Source organism: Mesoplodon densirostris, chromosome 1, assembly GCF_025265405.1.
Source record: "Mesoplodon densirostris isolate mMesDen1 chromosome 1, mMesDen1 primary haplotype, whole genome shotgun sequence".
NCBI lineage: Eukaryota > Metazoa > Chordata > Mammalia > Artiodactyla > Ziphiidae > Mesoplodon > Mesoplodon densirostris.
The window spans coordinates 216,276,032-216,294,843 of record NC_082661.1 but is presented as its reverse complement, the minus strand read 5'-3'; the positions used below and the strand labels follow the sequence as shown (position 1 = coordinate 216,294,843).

The 18,812-nt window shown below is 37.3% G+C and overlaps 1 protein-coding gene across 1 annotated transcript in view; it reads left to right on the top strand.

Annotated features, from left to right (window-relative positions):
- HPGDS (hematopoietic prostaglandin D synthase) overlaps nucleotides 1–18,812 on the top strand; it is a 29,562-nt gene that overhangs the window by 7,484 nt on the left and 3,266 nt on the right. The window contains exons 2-4 of the mRNA XM_060094780.1: nucleotides 319–411; nucleotides 4,410–4,519; nucleotides 9,801–9,899. Coding sequence (XP_059950763.1) covers nucleotides 319–411; nucleotides 4,410–4,519; nucleotides 9,801–9,899 — 302 coding nt within the window. The remainder of the gene's footprint in view (nucleotides 1–318; nucleotides 412–4,409; nucleotides 4,520–9,800; nucleotides 9,900–18,812) is intronic.

Genomic DNA, 18,812 nt, shown 5'->3' with positions numbered 1-18,812 from the left:
GCTTATTTTTTACCTAATAGTTTGTACCTCTTACTCCCCCACCCCTATCTTGTCCCTCCCCTCTTCCCTCTCTCCACTTGTAGCCACTCATTTGTTCTCTATGTCTGTGAGTCTGTTTCTTTTTCTAACAAGTCTCTTTTTTTAAGCTTGTAAAATGTAAAGATTCCACTAGGGGATGCCTAATGTCCCTTCTAGAATAAATATTCAAAAATTCTGTAACGTTACTATCATGTGTTATTTCCGCAATTATCGGTAAAATGGAAGTATTCTAACTTGATTTTGTTCTGGAAGTTGATTCTTTGCTCATTTTATTTTAAGCTCTTCCATTTGGCAAAATTCCCATTTTGGAAGTCGATGGATTGAACCTTCACCAGAGCCTAGCAATAGCAAGATATCTGACCAAAAACACAGGTAATATGTTTATTGTGTGTACAGTTTTTGATAACTGAAAAAAAAACACATGGCATATATTCAATATTCATTAAGTAACTTTATTACTGAATGGGATTAAAATATAGTGAAAAGGAGAATGGGATTCAGTGCCAGAGAAGTATAAATATACCATCTCTACCAGTTTAATTTTCCCTGAGTTCCCTAGACAATTAATTTTATACTGCCTGCAGTCTCTTCTGCCCCACACTTCCTTGTCCTCAATCCCTTATTGGAATTTAGCTGAAAAATTAGACAGATGTGTCTGAACCCAAACTTTCGCTAGCATGCATATCACAAGTTATCAAAGCAGATTAATTAATGGGAAATACATGTGGCATAGGGAGGCTGAAATGACTCATACTATTTTTTTTTTGCGGTACGCGGGCCTCTCACTGTTGTGGCCTCTTGCGTTGAGGAGCACAGGCTCCGGACGCGCAGGCTCAGCGGCCATGGCTCACGGGCCCAGCCGCTTCACGGAATGTGGGATCTTCCTGGACTGGGGCACGAACCCGTGTCCCCTGTATTGGTAGGCGGACTCTCAACCACTGCGCCACCAGGGAAGCCCCTGTAGAGTTGTTTTTAAATTGAGATATAATTGACATATAACATTACATTAGTTTCAGGTATATGACATAATGATTCAGTACATGTATATATTGCTAAATGATCACACAGTAAATCTAGTTAACACCCATCACCTCTCATAGTTACAGATTTTTTTCCTTGTGATGAGAACTTTTAAGAACTACTCTCGGGCTTTCCTGGTGGTGCAGCGGTTGAGAGTCCGCCTGCCGATGCAGGGGACATGGGTTCGTGCCCCGGTCTGGGAAGATCCCACATGCCACAGAGCGGCTGGGCCCGTGAGCCATGGCCGCTGAGCCTGCGCATCCGGAGCCTGTGCTCCACAACGGGAGAGGCCACAGCAGTGAGAGGCCCGCGTACCGCAAAAAAAAAAAAAAAAAAAAGAACTACTCTCTTAGCCACTTTCAAATATATGGTATTCTTAGCTATACTCACCATGCTGTACATTACATCGCCAGGACGTATTTATCTTCTAACTGGAAGTTTGTATCTTTTGACCACTTTCACCCATTTTACTGCCCCTACCCCTGCTTCTGTCTCTGGTAACCATCTGTTCTCTGTATCTATGAGTTAGTTATTAGCAGTAATTTTTAAAGATTCCAATATGAGTGAGATCTCACAGTGTTTGTCTTTCTCTGTCTGACTTCAACTGTAAATTTTTATCTGGAAAAGCAACATAACCCTGGCTATGAGCTTAGGAAGATTATTCTGGCCATACTTTGTTTGGCATGACTGCAGGGGTGCCTATTTGGGAAATATGAGAAAGTTTGTAAAGATAGAATCGTCCTAGGGTTAGAAGACATACTGGCATGTGGAGGGCAGTCTATGTGAGCAGGAGAGTCAGGGCCAGGCACACGACAGCTTGGACATAGTTCCTTATTCCCATAGCTCCTTTGCCTTATCCTCTTCCTCCTCCTCTTCTTAAAAGAAAAAGTTCCAGGCTTCCCTGGGGGCGCAGTGGTTGAGAGTCTGCTTGCCGATGCAGGGGACACGGGTTCGTGCCCCGGTCCAGGAAGATCCCACATGCCGCGGAGCCGCTGGGCCCGTGAGCCATGGCCGCTGAGCCTGCGCGTCTAGAGCCTGTGCTCCGCAGCGGGAGAGGCCACAGCGGTGAGAGGCCCGCGTACCGCAAAAAAAAAAAAAAAAAAAAAAAAAAAGAAAAAGAAAAAGTTCCTTAACTTGCAATATCCTTTCCATTGTCTGTCTTTCCCAGTTAGCCTTAAGTGCCATGCAGGCAAGGAATTGATCTCCTTTGTTCACTGCTGTAGCGGGGCCGACCCAAAAGGATACACAGAGAACTATCCAAAAGGAAGCTGAGAATATGGTTCTGGAATTTAGGACTAAACATGTTGAATGAGTCATCTGTATAAAATTGACAGCTGAAGCCTTGAGTGTAGAAGTCAAAGTAGGGATGAAAATGAGTGAAGAGAACTTAGGATACAATTCGGAGGGATTTCTCAGGGTCAGAAAGAAGAATCAGCCTTTGAACATCACACACGTGAAAATATAGATAGTTTACAGAAGAACGCTAATTACTAAGGTATTTTCTTTCACTTTTAACAGCTTTATTGAGGTGTGATTTACATACAGTTCACCCATTGTCAGTATATACAGTTCCTTGATTTTTAGTAAATTTATACATTTGTACAAAAGCAACCTATTTTATATTTTTATTTTTTATTAAAGTTACAAGTTATAGGCGTACAATATAGTGATTCACAAGTTTTAAAGTTACACTCCATTCACAGTTATAATAAAATATTGGCTATATTCCCTGTGTTGTGCAATAAATCCTTGTAGCTTATGTTATAAATAATAGTTCGTACCTCTTAGTCCCCTACTCCTATATTGCCTCTCCCCCCACACACACTGGTAACCACTAGTTTGTTCTCTATATCTGTGAGTATGCTTCTTTTTTGTTATATTCACTAGTTTATTGTACTTTTTAGATTCCACATATAAGTGATATCATACAGTATTTGTTTTTCTCTGTCTGACTTATTTCACTTAGCATAATACCCTCTAATTCCATCCATGTTGCTGCAAATGGCAAATATTCATTCATTCTTTTTTATGGCTGAGTAATATTCCATTGTGTATATATATACCACATATTCTTTATCCATTCATCTGTTGATAGACACTTAGGTTGCTTCCTTATCTTGGCAATTGCAAATAATGCTGGTATGAACATTGGGGTGAATGTATCTTTTTGAATTAGAGATTTTGTCTTTTCCATATGTATGCCCAGGAGTGGAATTGCTGGGTCATATGGTAGTTCTGTTTTTAGTTTTTTGACAAACTTCCCTACTGTTTTCCACAGTGGCTGCTCCAATTTACATTCCCACCAACAGTGTAGGAGGGTTCCCTTTTTCTTTTTCTCCACATCCTCGCCAACATTTGTTATTTGTGTTCTTTTTGATGATAGCCATTTTGACAGGTGTGAGGTGATATCTCATTGTAGTTTTGATTTGCATTTCCCTGATGTTTAGCGATGTTGAGCATCTTTTCACGTGCCTGTTGGCCATCTGCATGTCCTCTTTGGAAAAATGTCTATTCAGTTCTTCAACCCAGTTTTTAGTTAGATTATTTGTCTTTTTGATGTTGAGCTGTATGAGCTGTTTGTATACGTTGGATATTAATCCCTTATCAGTCATATCATTTGCAAGTATTTTTTCCCATTCAGTAGATTGTCTTTTCATTTTGTTGACAGTTTCCTTTGCTGAAATGCAACCTATTTTAGAATGCTTCTACACTGAATCATTTTAGAATGATTCCTTAGCAAAATGATGGTCAGCGAATGGCAGTAAAGAAAATAAAGAACACTTCTATTATTTTAAACTTATAATTCCCAGGAAGCAAACAAATGCTCCTGACAAAAAATTATCTGGACATGTAACAGTAATTCTTTCTACAAGATAAATGATAATGTATGTACAAGTTATTTATTGTGGTATCACTTGCACTAGCAAAAGACTGGAAACAAACCTAATCAGTTGAGGCTAGTTAAATAAATTGTGGCACTTCCACTTAAAGGAATCCCATGTACCTGAAAAAAGAGCAAGGATGCCGTTAAGGGACTTATAAGAAAAGACCTCTAGGATATATGGGGGAGGTGCGTTTTGAGTGGGATACCTATTCTTATTTTCATTAAGAAACAATGGAAGAATACAAAATAAATGAATGAAAATGGTTACCAATATGGTAGGTAGGTAAGGAAGCAAAATGAAATGAATGGGTCAGAGGTGGAAGTTAGTCTTCACTGGATACTGTTTTATATTGTTTTGAATTTTTGAACCATATTAATACATTGCCTATTTTAAAAAAAGGTTTTACTATAGTAAAATAAATTGAGCATATTCTTGGGCATAAAATGGCCTGTCTCTATTCCATAGATTTGGCTGGAAAAACAGAATTGCAACAATGTCAAGTTGATGCAGTTGTGCACACATTGGATGATTTCATGTCTCGTTTTCCTTGGGCAGAGAGAAAACAAGATATAAAGGTAATATGATCAGTTTGCTGTTACTGCTATTAATTATATCCACTTGCCAAACATTATGTTAGATGCTTTTAAAAGTTCCTTTTTATCAAAGTAAGACATACATCTAGTTTTAAAATATCAAATTATATTAAAAAGTTTAAAACAAATTACTGCAGTGATTCCCAGCCTTACCTCTTCATATTAACCCTTCCTCAGATGCAACCCTCATTTTAACACTTTTAGCTGTTTCTTTAGGATTTATATATCTCCATATTTTCTATAAGATATGTAAATATAGCTTTCTTTGATTCAAAAATTTTAGATAGTTTTGATAGACTTATTATAGTAATGAGAATTTATCTCTTACATAGTCATTCTCTCTGCTTCCCTTCCCCCAAACTCCTAATATAATATTAAAATTTTGTGGTGAGGGGGCTTCCCTGGTGGCGCAGTGGTTGAGAGTCTGCCTGCTGATGCAGGGGACACGGGTTCGTGCCCCGGTCCGGGAAGATCCCACATGCTGCGGATGCCGCGGAGCGGCTGGGCCCGTGAGTCATGGCCGCTGGGCCTGCGCCTCCGGAGCCTGTGCTCTGCAATGGGAGAGGCCACAACAGTGAGAGGCCTGCATACTGCAAAAAAAAAAAAAATTTGTGGTGAAATCTATATTCAGTCATTACATTAGTATGCCTATGCAGATATTGTACAAAACTGTGCATTGTGCTATACTTTGATTATATTTCCTTTCTCACTTTCCTCCTCAAATTAGTAGTTGTCTTTTTTTCATTTAATTCTTTTTTACTTTTATTGCTGAACCTTCGCATACTATCCAATGGCCTGCCAATGCAATTTTTCACAAAGTCAATGATGTCAGATAATCTACTGTTTCCATTATTTTCTTGGAGCTATCGAGTCAGAGATTTCCATTCTCCTTTGTAGAGCTGTCTAGGTTTTTGCACAGCTGTCATTACTGGACTTTCCTTGACTGCCATCCCAGAAACGTCTTTCTCTTGAGCTGGAGTTCTGTTTCCTGGATGACGTCCTCTGTTTTTATTTACTCCCTTGTTTACTTGGGGCACGTCTCCAGTATTCATATCTCTTATCCTCAAGACTTCTTCATGTAAAATTTTGGAAACTGTTGTTATCCTCATTTTCCAGATGAAGAAATTGAGGTTCATGTAGTGTAAATAACTTACCTAAGGTTACTTAGCTGGTAAGTGGTACACAAGGAATTCAAATCCCAGACACTCTGGCTCAGACTCCATGTTCTTAACCACTGGATGTAATGCCACAGGGGTAGCAGCCATTCAGAACAGCTGTGCAGGAGTATTTATGTACATGTTATGGCTTAAGGCCTGTATCCAAAAGCTACAGCACAGAACAAATAGCAGTCTTATCAACTTACTTAAGCATATTTATTCTAAATACTGTTTGTTTAATTAGGACCCTCTGATTTAAATAGAGATATTTGGAACATAAAAGTATTCACATTTACCGATTCCTTGACATAAATGTAAGGTGTGTGGGGAGACACACACAGATACGTATATATACAGATACCTGACTAACCAGAACAAAGTCTTAAATAAAAACTCATCTTTGAGGATAGAAATACATTTGGGCTCTGGAGTCAGACTGCCAGGCTTGAATCCTAATTCTCTTTTTACCAGTTGTCACTTAACTCCCTATCAAATTTTCACATTCTATGTCTGTAAAGTAGGGATATCATAGAATCTGCTTCAAAGTATGTTGGGAGGATTAAATGGTAGCATAAGTACCTACGGCTAGGTGGAAATTGTTCACTAAATATTAGTTATTATAGTGCTTTTATATAATTCAGTGCTTATTGTTTTTCCTTTTATTTGTCAGACATGATATCTATATTTCACATATCCTTATAAATGCAGAGACAAGTAGATGCATAATCCTCAATTTAGAAAAAAGTATCTAAAGGTTTTTGTTCCATGTGGGCTTGCCCTTCTCTACTTCTCTATTTTTCCATTCTCCTTTTCTCCCAAAGGAAAATGTTCTTTGAACATTTATGATAAGGGGAACTCTACCTTTGTATTAGAATAACAATGCTCTTACATGCTACCTACCTCAGAAAAACAAATTCACAGGACATATTCCAAGTTCATGAATAAATCATATGAAGGGACAACATGTTGCAGAAATAATTGCAAATAGCTAGACTATCTGATTAATAAGCAGGACCTGGCCAGAATACAATGAAAAATACACAGTTCTTTTGCATCTCATTACTTAGTCTCTCCGTAGTGGTTTGCATTGCTGCCACCTTGTGGTCAGATAAAATTTTCAAAAGCAGAATATTGATACAGTAAAGATGGATGAACAGTGAAAATAGTCCTCTTCTTATATGTTCTTTAAAAATCTATCAAGTACACATAACTATAAATGTTTCATGCTAAAAATTCCATTTCCAATTTAAAATTTAAAAAAATTAATTTAAAGGCAAAATATGTCTCTGAGCATTGGTCACACTGATAATCCTTGAATTTATCACTAGTGTTTCTGTGGTTTTCAATGCATCTGTTTCAGTTTCCTCATCTGAAGAACAGGGCAGGGAGTTGGGGGTGGGAGGGTGATGGATCAGCAGGACTGAAGGAACATCAGTGGCCCATTTCCAATCCTAAACGATTTGGGCAGTGTGGATTTTAAAATGGTGCTTTGGAGAAATATGCAAACCTCTCTAAATCCTCTAAATGTCATTTGATAGAATACAATAGCAATGACTTTTTTTTTTTTTTTTTTTTTTTTTTTTGCGGTACGCGGGCCTCTCACTGTTGTGGCCTCTCTCATTGTGGAGCACAGGCTCCGGACGCGCAGGCTCAGTGGCCATGGCTCACAGGCCCAGCCGCTCCGTGGCATGTGGGATCTTCCCGGACTGGGGCACGAACCCGTGTCCCCTGCATTGGCAGGCGGACTCTCAACCACTGCGCCACCAGGGAAGCCCAGCAATAACTTCTCAGTGTGTAAAAATCTCCTTCCTTATAATTCTCTGGGGGAGGTGGGAGGAAATTTCTGAGTCCGCCAAGTATAGGAATGGCTATCTAGTGTTTATCAGAAAATGCATTTTAAAAAGGATATGTAAGAAAATTTTATCTTCTTTAGGTTATTTTGGTGAGTATTCTTTAAAATGACTCTTAAATACTAATGGTTATGCTGTTTAGCAATTTACATTTCATTAGACTGATATAATTCTCACCAAACACATAAAGAGAACCTGGGCTAAAGAACTCAAGAGCGCAGAGATAAGGTGTTTTTTTTTTTTTTTTTTTTTGCGGTATGCGGGCCTCTCACTGTTGTGGCCTCCCCCGTTGCGGAGCACAGGCTCCGGACGCGCAGGCTCCGGACACGCAGGCTCAGCGGCCATGGCTCACGGGCCCAGCCGCTCCGCGGCATATGGGATCCTCCCAGACCGGGGCACGAACCCGTATCCCCTGCATCGGCAGGCGGACTCTCAACCACTTGCGCCACCAGGGAGGCCCGATAGGGTTTTTTTTTTTTTTTTTTTCTTTTTGCGGTATGCGGGCCTCTCACTGTCGTGGCCTCTCCCGTTGCGGAGCACAGGCTCCGGATGCGCAGGCCCAGCGGCCATGGCTCACGGGCCCAGCCGCTCCGCGGCATATGGGATCCTCCCAGATCGGGGCACGAACCCGTATCCCCTGCATCGGCAGGCGGACTCTCAACCACTGCGCCACCAGGGAGGGCCAGAGATAAGGTTTTTATCTGGCACTGCATATACAAAGCATTGGTGTACCTTAAGCTGTGGAAATGCACAGTAGAAAAAGTAGCAGAATTACCCAGGTGAACGCACAGGAGTTTTTGGAAAGCTGTACAGCATCTACATCCTGTTCCATTTAACTCCCTCCTGTTTCTAGCTATTCTAGGACAGCCAAGCTGGTTATTACCTCTCCAGCTGATGCTGATCTAAGCTAAGCTATGGGAAATGTCACGTGTTTCTGGGCCCATTGCCTCTTAGCTCACAAATTCTGTGGAAGGAGCTGAAGGATTCACACTATTTTATTTAGAACTATGAATATATTAACCATAAACAGAGAACCTCATGTACAAAGGTGGTATAGAACCGTGGAAAGCACATAAAGTCAAAATAATGACAAACTTCCCAACCTTCAGTTCCTGAAATGTGACAAACCTATGTAAATCTGTAATGATGCTTTTGCAAACTGTGCCCTACAAATATAAGGCATTATGTTATAATAATCTATATTACCCAGCTAAGTCATAATAGTAACAGGAAGTATATCAGTAAATTGTTGAGGAAGTTATCCACAATTTGACTTACCTTAATAGAGGCTGGATTTTATTATAGATTTTATAATATTCATTCATTTATGAATATTAATGATATATGTATATTTTATAATATTTTGAGTTTGGCTTACATTTCATATCCACAATACAAACCAGCCTGATTTTCATATATAAACAAATAAATACCTTTTACCAAGAAAGAGGCCATGAATAAATTATTTGGTCTTCAAAGATTCAAATAAAAACACAAAGATAATTTTTTAAAATGGATATATCTGTTATTTTTTCCCAAGGATTTTATTTGGTTTGTAATAATATCTTACATATTATATCAAAAGGGGGCACCTTGGATTGATTTTACAGATGATAGTCAAGGCAGAGAAATCTCACCCTAAGGTACAATGTCAAGCCAAACAGAGGAAATCTGCCCAAGAACATTACTATTCATTATGGATTACTTCCGTTAAGTGTAACTGTGAGATGAAAGACTGCTAAACTGGAGGAATCTTACAAAATAATAATATTTTATTAATAATAATCTTACAAAGTAAATTTTATTTACAAAATAAATAAATTTCTTTACCTTTAGTTAAATTATTTCACTTTAAAGGGAGTGAGCCTAAAAAAGGGAGGGAATTTTAGAAATGTAAAAACATAATGGAATAATTTTCATTAACAAAAATTAAGATAAAAACCATGAAAAAATTTTATTGATGAAATATTTAGTCATTATATATATATATAAAGAAACAATAAGAACTGATGACAATATTTATTTTTTAATCCATGAGTAACAAAGGGAAGAATAAAATCTATAGAAAATCAGACCTGAATCTCCATGCCATACATTTTAAAAAACAAACAAACAAGCAACAACCACCAATAACAGGTAGCTACTTCCTTTTTGAACTCATATGGGAGAAAGAAGATGGAAAAATCTACTTCCTCTTCAACTCACTTGTTTTTCTTCTTATTATGCTTAAAGGAATCTTTTTTCTCCCTCTCTTAGGATCAGATGTTTAAGGAGCTACTTACATGTGATGCGTCTCATCTTCTGCAAGATTTAGACACATACTTAGGGGAAAACGAGTGGTTTATTGGTAACTCTGTGAGTATGTTTTACATCTTAAAAAATACATGCATATACATATATGGATAAACCAAAATCTTTATTAAAATGTATTGAAAAAAGTGTTACTCATAGGGAGGGAGTAGGTTAGAGAGCAGGGACAAAAGCTAAACTTCTTTGAATAAAACTTTTTCAGTGGAGTTAACTTTGGAAACATGAACTAAAATATTTTATATAATTATATAACAACAACAAAAACATTTTAAAAAGCTATCACTGACAAACTAAAGCAAAGTGAAACAAATGAACTTGTGTCAAATTAGTGCACAGGGTATGTGGAGAAGTACCTGTGGACTCTATTAGTGAAACACTATCTTAAGAAACATCGTCATTTTAAAAAACACAGTGATTTGACTATACATCTCATTATAGATATTTTCTCGGGACAAAAAAATAATAATTGTACACCAGTTTCAGTTCATGATGTACTTTTTCTTAAGGTAAAGAAAACAAGCATTTTCTGTCTCTTTTTCTCGAAAAAATGACCAATCTAGTTGTTCTGGCCACCCTTGGACCCAGATTCTGGTCTCTAAATACTAAAAGTAACCAGAACTTCTTGGAGAAATAGCTCATTCTCAGTTTGGGACAGGAAACGTAAAACATGAGCCGGGAATACTTTGACATAATAGAACCAAATAAATTATCACCCCCCCCCAAAACACCAGAGTTGTGTCAGAAGGACTTAGCAGTCAACTTGTAGAGGCTCTCACTGGCCAAAGATGAGAAAATTCAAGCCACAATAAGAATATTAACTGCAATGGATTGAAACAATTCAAAATGAATGAATCCATGAGTTTATGACAACCACCATCACCAAATACACACACACACACATACACACATACACACACATCCCTCAAAACCAAACAAAGCTTCATTGGTGACTTTTAGAAGATGTTATGGAGCCAAATTATTACAGATTTTCCTTGACTTATGATGGGATTATGTCCCAATAAATCCATTGTAAATTGAAAATATCATAAGTCAAAAAATACACCCAACCTACTGAACATCACAGCTTAGCCTAGCCCACCTTAAATTTGCTCAGAACACTTACATTAGCCAACAGTTGGGCAAAATCATCTAACACAAAGCCTTTATAATAAAGTGTTGAATATCTCACGTAATTTATTGAATATTGTAGTGAAAGTAAAAGACAGAATGGTTGTATGGGTACAGAATGATTATAAGTGTATTAGTTGTTTACCCTCCTGATTATGTGGTTCACTGCCACTGCCCAGCATCATGAGAGAGTACCATACAGCATATCACTAGCCTGGGAAAAGATCAAACTTCAAAATTCAAAGTGCGGTTTCTACTGAACATGTGTCACTTTTGCACCATGGTAAAGTCAAAAAATTGTAAGTTGAACCATCATAAGCCAGAGACTGTCTGTATTCTGAAAACTGTTAAAAACAAAAAAGTTGAGGGGTTTGAATAAAGCATTTATCGTGCCATTCCTATGCCAATTATACCTCAAGATAAAAAAAATGATGGACAAAGTTTGTCTACATAAAGGTATTCTAGTTAATAAGTAAGGAAAGAGGACTTCCCTGGTGGTCCAGTGGTTAAGAATCTGCCTGCCAACGCAAGGGACATGGGTCTGATCCCTGGTCTGGGAAAATCCCACATGTCGCAGCGCAACTAAGCCCATGCAGTACACCACAACTACAGGAGCGTGTGCACTGCAACTACTGAGCCCACGTGCTCTGGGGCCCTCGTGCTGCAACTACTGAGCCTGTGTGCTGCAACTACTAAAGCCTGCGTGCCTAGAACCCATGTCCACAACAAGAGAAGCCACCTCAATGAGAAGCCTGCACAACACAACCTAGAGTAGCCCCTGCTCGCCGCAACTGGAGAAAGCCCAAGTGCCACACGGAGACCCAGCGCAGCCAATAAATAAATAAATAAATAGATAGATAGATAGATAGATAGATAGATAAATAGATAGATAAATAAATAGATAGATAAATAGATAAATAGATAAATAAATAAATAAACAAGGAGAGTTTAAAATAAATCATCACCAGTCTCCAACCCATGATGAATCAATGGATCTAAGCATTGACTATCAACAATTGTTAATATCACAAAAAAGGAGAGAACCAGATATTACGGGCCTACTGACAGAGGAGTGCACTGCCACCTATGAAGTAGTCTTGCCAAGAGAAAATCAAATCTAAATCTGATTTAGAAGCTGTGGTAAGTTGGGGTCCCTGCCTTCAAGGAGACGCCATTCTAGGAGACAAGATATTGCTTTTTGCCACGCTCTTATGACTTATTTTAATCACTGTCTGCTGAGTCCTGAGGAGACAGAGAAGCAAACTTGCCATATCTTTTATGTTCCTTTCTCTGCCCTTATTGATTGAACAATTTCTAAGAATGTAAAATATTTTTTTCCTTCTGCTTTTTATTAAAATTCCTTTGTAACCTCTCTCCTAACCCCATCTCTTAGTGCTCTCTCCCTTCCTCAAAGTGTTCCAAACACTCTGGTGTTTTGGTTTTTCCTCAGACACAAGTCATACTCCCACCTAAGAGCCTTTACACTTGCTCCTCCTTCTGCCTGAAATGTTTAATTCCCAAATCACTGCATGTCTGGATCTTTTTTTCATCATTCAAGCCTTAGCTTAAATGTCACCTCTTAAAGGACTTCTCTCCCTACCACTTGAGAATCCCTCTCATCACTCTACTTTGTCTATATCACCTTTATCACTTTTTTTTAATTGAAGTATAGTTGATGTACAATATTATATGTCACTGGTGTACAATATAGTGATTCAAAATTTTAAAGATTATACTCCATTTATAGTTATTATAAAATATTCATTATATTCCCCATGGTGTACAATATATCATTATAGCTTATTTTATTTTATTTTATTTTTTATTTTTTATTTTTTTTGCGGTATGCGGGCCTCTCACTGTTGTGGCCTCCCCCGTTGCGGAGCACAGGCTCCGGACGCGCAGGCTCAGCGGCCATGGCTCACGGGCCCAGCCGCTCCGCGGCATATGGGATCCTCCCAGACCGGGGCACGAACCCGTATCCCCTGCATCGGCAGGCGGACTCTCAACCACTTGCGCCACCAGGGAGGCCCCATTATAGCTTATTTTATACATAATAGTTTGTATCTCTTAATCACCTACTCCTATATTGCCCCTCCCCCTTCCCTCTTCCCACTGATAACCACTAGTTTGCTCTCTATATCTGTGAGTCTGCTTCTTTTTTGTTATATTCACTAGTCTGTGCTATTTTTTAGATTCTGCATATAAGTGATATCATACAGTATTTGTCTTTCTCGGTCAGACTTATTTCACTTAGCATAATATACTCCAAGTCCATCCATGTTGCTGCAAATGGCAAAATTTCATTCTTTTTATGTGATATTAACAATTGTTGATAGTCAATGCTTAGATCCATTGATTCATCATGGGTTGGAAACTGGTGATGATTTATTTTAAACTCTCGTTTATTTATTTATGGCCAAGTAGTATTCCATTTATATGTATACCACATCTTCTTTATCCATTCATCAGTTGATGGATAGGTTGCTTAGGTTGCTTCCTTATCTTGGCAATTGCAAATAATGCTGGTATGAACATTGGGGTGAATGTATCTTTTCAGATGAGAGCTTTCATCTTTTCCAGATATGTACCCAGGAGTGGAATTGCTGGGTCATATGGTAGTTCTATTTTTAGTTTTTTGACAAACCTCCCTACTGTTTTCCACAGTGACTGCTCCAATTTACATTCCCACCAACAGTGTAGGAGGGTTCCCTTTTCCTTTTTCTCCACATCCTCGCCAACATTTGTTATTTGTGTTCTTTTTGATGATAGCCGTTTTGACAGGTGTGAGGTGATAATCTCATTGCGGTTTTGATTTGCATTTCCCTGATACTTAGCAATTTTGGGCGTGTTTTCATGTGCCTGTTGGCCATCTGCTTGTCCTCTTTGGAAAAATGTCTATTCAGTTCTTCTGCCCATTTTTTAATTGTTTGTCTTTTTGATATTAAATTGTATGAACTGTTTATATACATTGGATATTAACCCCTTATCAGTCATATCATTTGCAAATATTTTCTCCCATTCAGTAGGTTCTTTTCATTTTGTCAATAGTTTCCTTTGCTGTGCAAAAGCTTTTACATTTAATTAGGTCCCATATTTTAATTTTGCTTTTATTTCCTCTGCTTTAGGAGACAGATCCAAAAGATATTGCTACGATTTATGTCAAAGTATATTATTCTCTGTTTTCCTCTAGGAGTCTTACGGTTTCTGGTCTTACATTTATGCCTTTAATACATTTTGAGTTTATTTTTGTATATGGTGTTAGAGAATATTTTAATTTCATTCCTTTACATGTAGCTGTCCAGTTTTCCCAGACCCACTTATTGAAGTGACTGTCTTTTCTCTATTGCATATTCTTGCCTCCTTTGTTATAGATTAATTGGCCATAAGTGCGTGGGTTTATTTATGGGCTCTCTTTTCTGTTCCATTGATCAGTGTGTCTGTTTTTGTGCCAGTACCGTACTGTTTTGATTACTGCAGCTTTGCACTATAGTCTAAAGCCAGAGAGTGTGATTCCTCCAGCTCTGTTCTTCTTTCTAAAGATAGTTTTAGCTATTCAGGGTTTTTTTGTGTCTCCATACAAATTTTTAAATTGTTTGTTCTAATTCTGTGAAAAATGCCTTGGTATTTTGATAGAGGTTTTATTGAATCTGTAGATTGCCTTGGGTAATATGGTCATTGTAAAAATATTAATTCTTCCATCCAAGAATATAGTATATCTTTCCATCTGTTTTTGTCATCTTCAATTTCTTTCATCAGTGTCTTACAGTTTTCCAAGTACAGATCTTTTGTCTCCTTAGGTATGTTTATTCCTAGGTATCTTATTCTTTTTGATGTGATGGTAAAGGGGATTGTTTCCCTAATTTCTCTTTCTGATAACTCATTGTTAGTGTATAGAAATGCAACAGATTTCTGTATAATAATTTTGTATCCTGCAACTTTACTGAATTTATTGATGAGCTTTAGTTTTCTGGTGGAGACTTTAGGAATTTCTATGTAGAGTGTCATGTCATCTGCAAACAGTGACAGCTTTACTTCTTCCTTTCCAATTTGGATTCCTTTTAATTTCTTTTGCTTATCTTACTGCTGTGACTAGGACTTCCTAAACTATGTTGAATAAAAGTGGCAAGAGTGGGCATCCTTGTCTTGTTCCTGATCTTAGAAGAAATGCTTTCAGGTTTTCCCCATTGAGTATGATGTTAGCTGTGGGTTTGTCATATGTGGCCTTTATTATGTTGAGGTAGATTCCCTCTATGCCCACTTTCTGGAGAGTTTTTATCATAAATGGATGTCGAGTTTTGTCAAAAACCTTTTCTACATCTATTGAAATGATTATATGGTTTTTATTCTTCAATTTGTTAATGTGGTGTATCACACTGACGATTGATTTGTGGATATTGAAAAATCCTTGCATCCCTGGTATTTTGCTAGTATTTTGTTGAGGATTTTTGCATCTATGTTCATCAGTGATATTAGCCTGTAATTTTCTCTTTTTGTAGTATATTTGTCTGGTTTTGGTATCAGGGTGATGGTGGCGTCATAGAATGAGTTCAGAAGTGTTCCTTCCTCAAGAAATTTTTGGAATAGTTTGAGAAGGATAGATGTTAATTCTTCTCTAAATTTTTGGTAGAATTCATCTGTGAAGCCATCTGGTCCTGGACTTTTGTTTCTTAGGAGTTTTAAAATTACTGATTCAGTTTCAGTACTGGTAAAATTTTAAATTAATTTTTATTGGGGTATAGTTGCTTTACAATGTTGTGTTAGCTTCTACTGCACAGCAAAATGAATCAGCCATACATATACATATATCCCCTCCATTTAGGACACTTCAGTGCATTAAGTAGAGTTCCCTGTGTTATACATTATGTTCCCATCAGTAGTCTATTTTATACATAGTATCAATAGTGGATATGTGTCAATCCTAATCTCCCAATTTCTCCTACCCCACTCCTTTCCCCCTTGGTATCCATAGATTTGTTCTTTGTGTCTCTATTTCTGCTTGGCAATTAAGGTTATCTATACTATTTTTCTAGATTCCACATATATGTGTTAATCTGTCATATAGAGTGAAGTCAGTCAGAAAAACAAATATCGTATACCCGTACTGGTAATTGGTCTGTTCATATTTTCTACTTCTTCCTGGTTTAGTCTTGGGAGATTGTACCTTTGTAAGAATTTGTCCATTTCTTCTAGGTTGTCCATTTTATTTGCATATAGTTGTTTGTAATAGTCTCTTATGATCCTTTGTATATCTGTGATGTTGGCTGTAGCTTCTTTTTCATTTCTGATTTTATTGATTTGGGCCCTCTTCCTTTTTTTGTTGATTAATCTGGCTAAAGTTTTATCTTTTCAAAGAACCGGCTTAGTTTCATTGATCTTCTCTAAATTTTTTGGTCTCTATTTCATTTATTTCTGCTCTGATCTTTGATTTTTTTTCCTTCTACTAACTTTGGGTTTTGTTTGTTCTTTTCTCTAGCTCTTTTAGGTTCAAAGTTAGGTTGTTTGAGATCTTTCTTGTTTTCTGAGGTAAGCTTGTATCACTATAATCTTCTTAGAACTGCTTTTTCTGCATCCCATAGGTTTTGGATTGTCGTGTTTTTGTTTTCATATATCTCTAGGTATTTTTTGATTTTATCTTTGATTTCCTCAGTGATCCATTAGTTGTTTAGTAGCATATTGTTTAGCCTCCACATGTTCGTGGGTTTTTTTTTGCAGTTTTTTTCTTCTAGTTGATTTCTAGCCTCATAGCACTGTGGTCAGAAAGATGCTTGATATGATTTCAATTTTCTTAACTTTACCAAGGCTTGTTTTGTGGTCTAGCATGTGTTCTATCCTGGAGAATGTTTCATGTGCACTTGGAAAAAGTGTGTATTCTGCTGCTTTTGGATGGAATGCTCTATAAATATCAATTTCTCCTTTTATGTCTGTTAATATTTGCCTTATGTATTTAGGTGCTCCTATGTTGGGTGCATGGTGCATATATAGTTACAATTGTTATGTCTTCTTATTGGATTGATTCCTTGATCACTATGTAGTGTCCTTCTTTGTCTCTTGTAACAGTCTTTATTTTAAAGTCTGATATAACTATTGCTACTCTGGCTTTCTTTTGATTTCCATTTGCATGGAATATCTTTTGCCATCCCCACACTTTCAGTCTGTGTGTCTTTAGATCTGAAGTGAGTCTCTTGTAGGCAGCATGTATGAGTCTTGTTTTTGGATCCATTCAGCAACTCTGTATCTTTTGGTTGGAGTACTTAGTCTATTTACATTTAAGGTAATTACTGATATGTATGTTTCTATTGCCAATCTGTCAGTTGTTTTGGCATTGTTTTGGTAGGTCTTTTTTCCCCCTTTTTCTTTTCTCTTGTGATTTGATTACCATCTTTAGTGTTATGTTTGGATTACTTTTTTTTCTATTATAGATTTTTTGTTTGTGATTACCATGAGGTTTTTATATAGCAGTCTCTCTCTGTATATATTTATGATTGTTTTAAGCTGTGATCTCTTAATTTCAAATGCATTTTAACAACCCTGCAATTGTACTCTCCTTCCCTAATGATTACTGTTTTGGGTATCATAATTTGCATCTAGTTGTTTTGTGTATCCCTCAACTGCTTATTGTGGACATAGATGATTTTACTAGTTTTGTCTTTTTTTTTTTAAGTTTTTTTTTTGGCCACACCCCACAGCATGTGGGATCTTAGTTCCCCTACCAGGGATCAAACCCACACCTCCTGCATTGGAAGGCAGAGTCTTAACCACTGGACTCCCAGGTAAGTCCCCACTACTTTTGTCTTTTAACATTCCTACTAGCTTTGTGTGTGGATGATTTCCCACATTTATTGTATGTTTGAAACCAGTGAGCTTTTTTTTTGTAATTTTCTTGTTTCTAGTTGTGTCCTTATCTTTTTTGCCTAGAGAATTTACTAACGTTTGTTGTAAAGCTTGTTTGATGGGGCTGAATTCTTTTAGCTTTTGCTTGTCTGTAAAGCTTTTGACCTCTCCATCACATCTGAATGAGAGCTTGCTGGGTAGAATATTCTTAGTTATAGGTTTTCCCCTTTTATCTATCTATCTATCTATCTATCTATCTATCTATATGGGATTTATATATAATGTGCCCCTCCCTTCTGGCCTGCAGAGTTTCTGCTGAAAAATCATCTGACAGCCTTATGGGCACTTCCTTGTATGTTATTTTTCACTTTCTCTTTGCTGCTTTTAATATTTTCTTTATTCTTTTTGTAATTTTAAATACAACATCTCTTCATGTGTTCCTCTTTGGGAACACACATCCTGTATGGTAGTCTCTGTGCTTTCTGGACTTGGTAACTGTTTCCTTTCCCATATTAGGGAATTTTTCAGCTATTATGTTTTCAAATATGTTCTCAGCCCCCTTTTCTCTAGCTTCTCCTTCTGGGACCCCTATAATGCGAATATTAGTGTACTTGATGTTTTCCCAGAGGTCTCTTAAACTGTCCTCATTTTTCTTCATTCTTTGTTCTGTTCAGCATCAGTGATTTCCACTACTCAGTCTTCCACCTCATTGATCCATTCCTCTGTATCATTTAGTCTACTGTTTATTCCTTCTAGTGTATTCATTTTAGTTATTGTATTCTTCATCTGTTTGTTCTTTATATTCAAACTCTTTGTTAAAAACTTCTAACTTCTCTGCATCGATTCTCCTGAGTTTATTAATCATCTTTATGATCATTACTCTGAACTCTTTCTTGGGTAGATTGCTTATCTCCATTCATTTAGTTCTTCTGGGGTTTTATCTTGTTCCTTTGTCTGGAGCATGTTCCTCTGCTGCCTTATTTTGTCTAAGTTGCT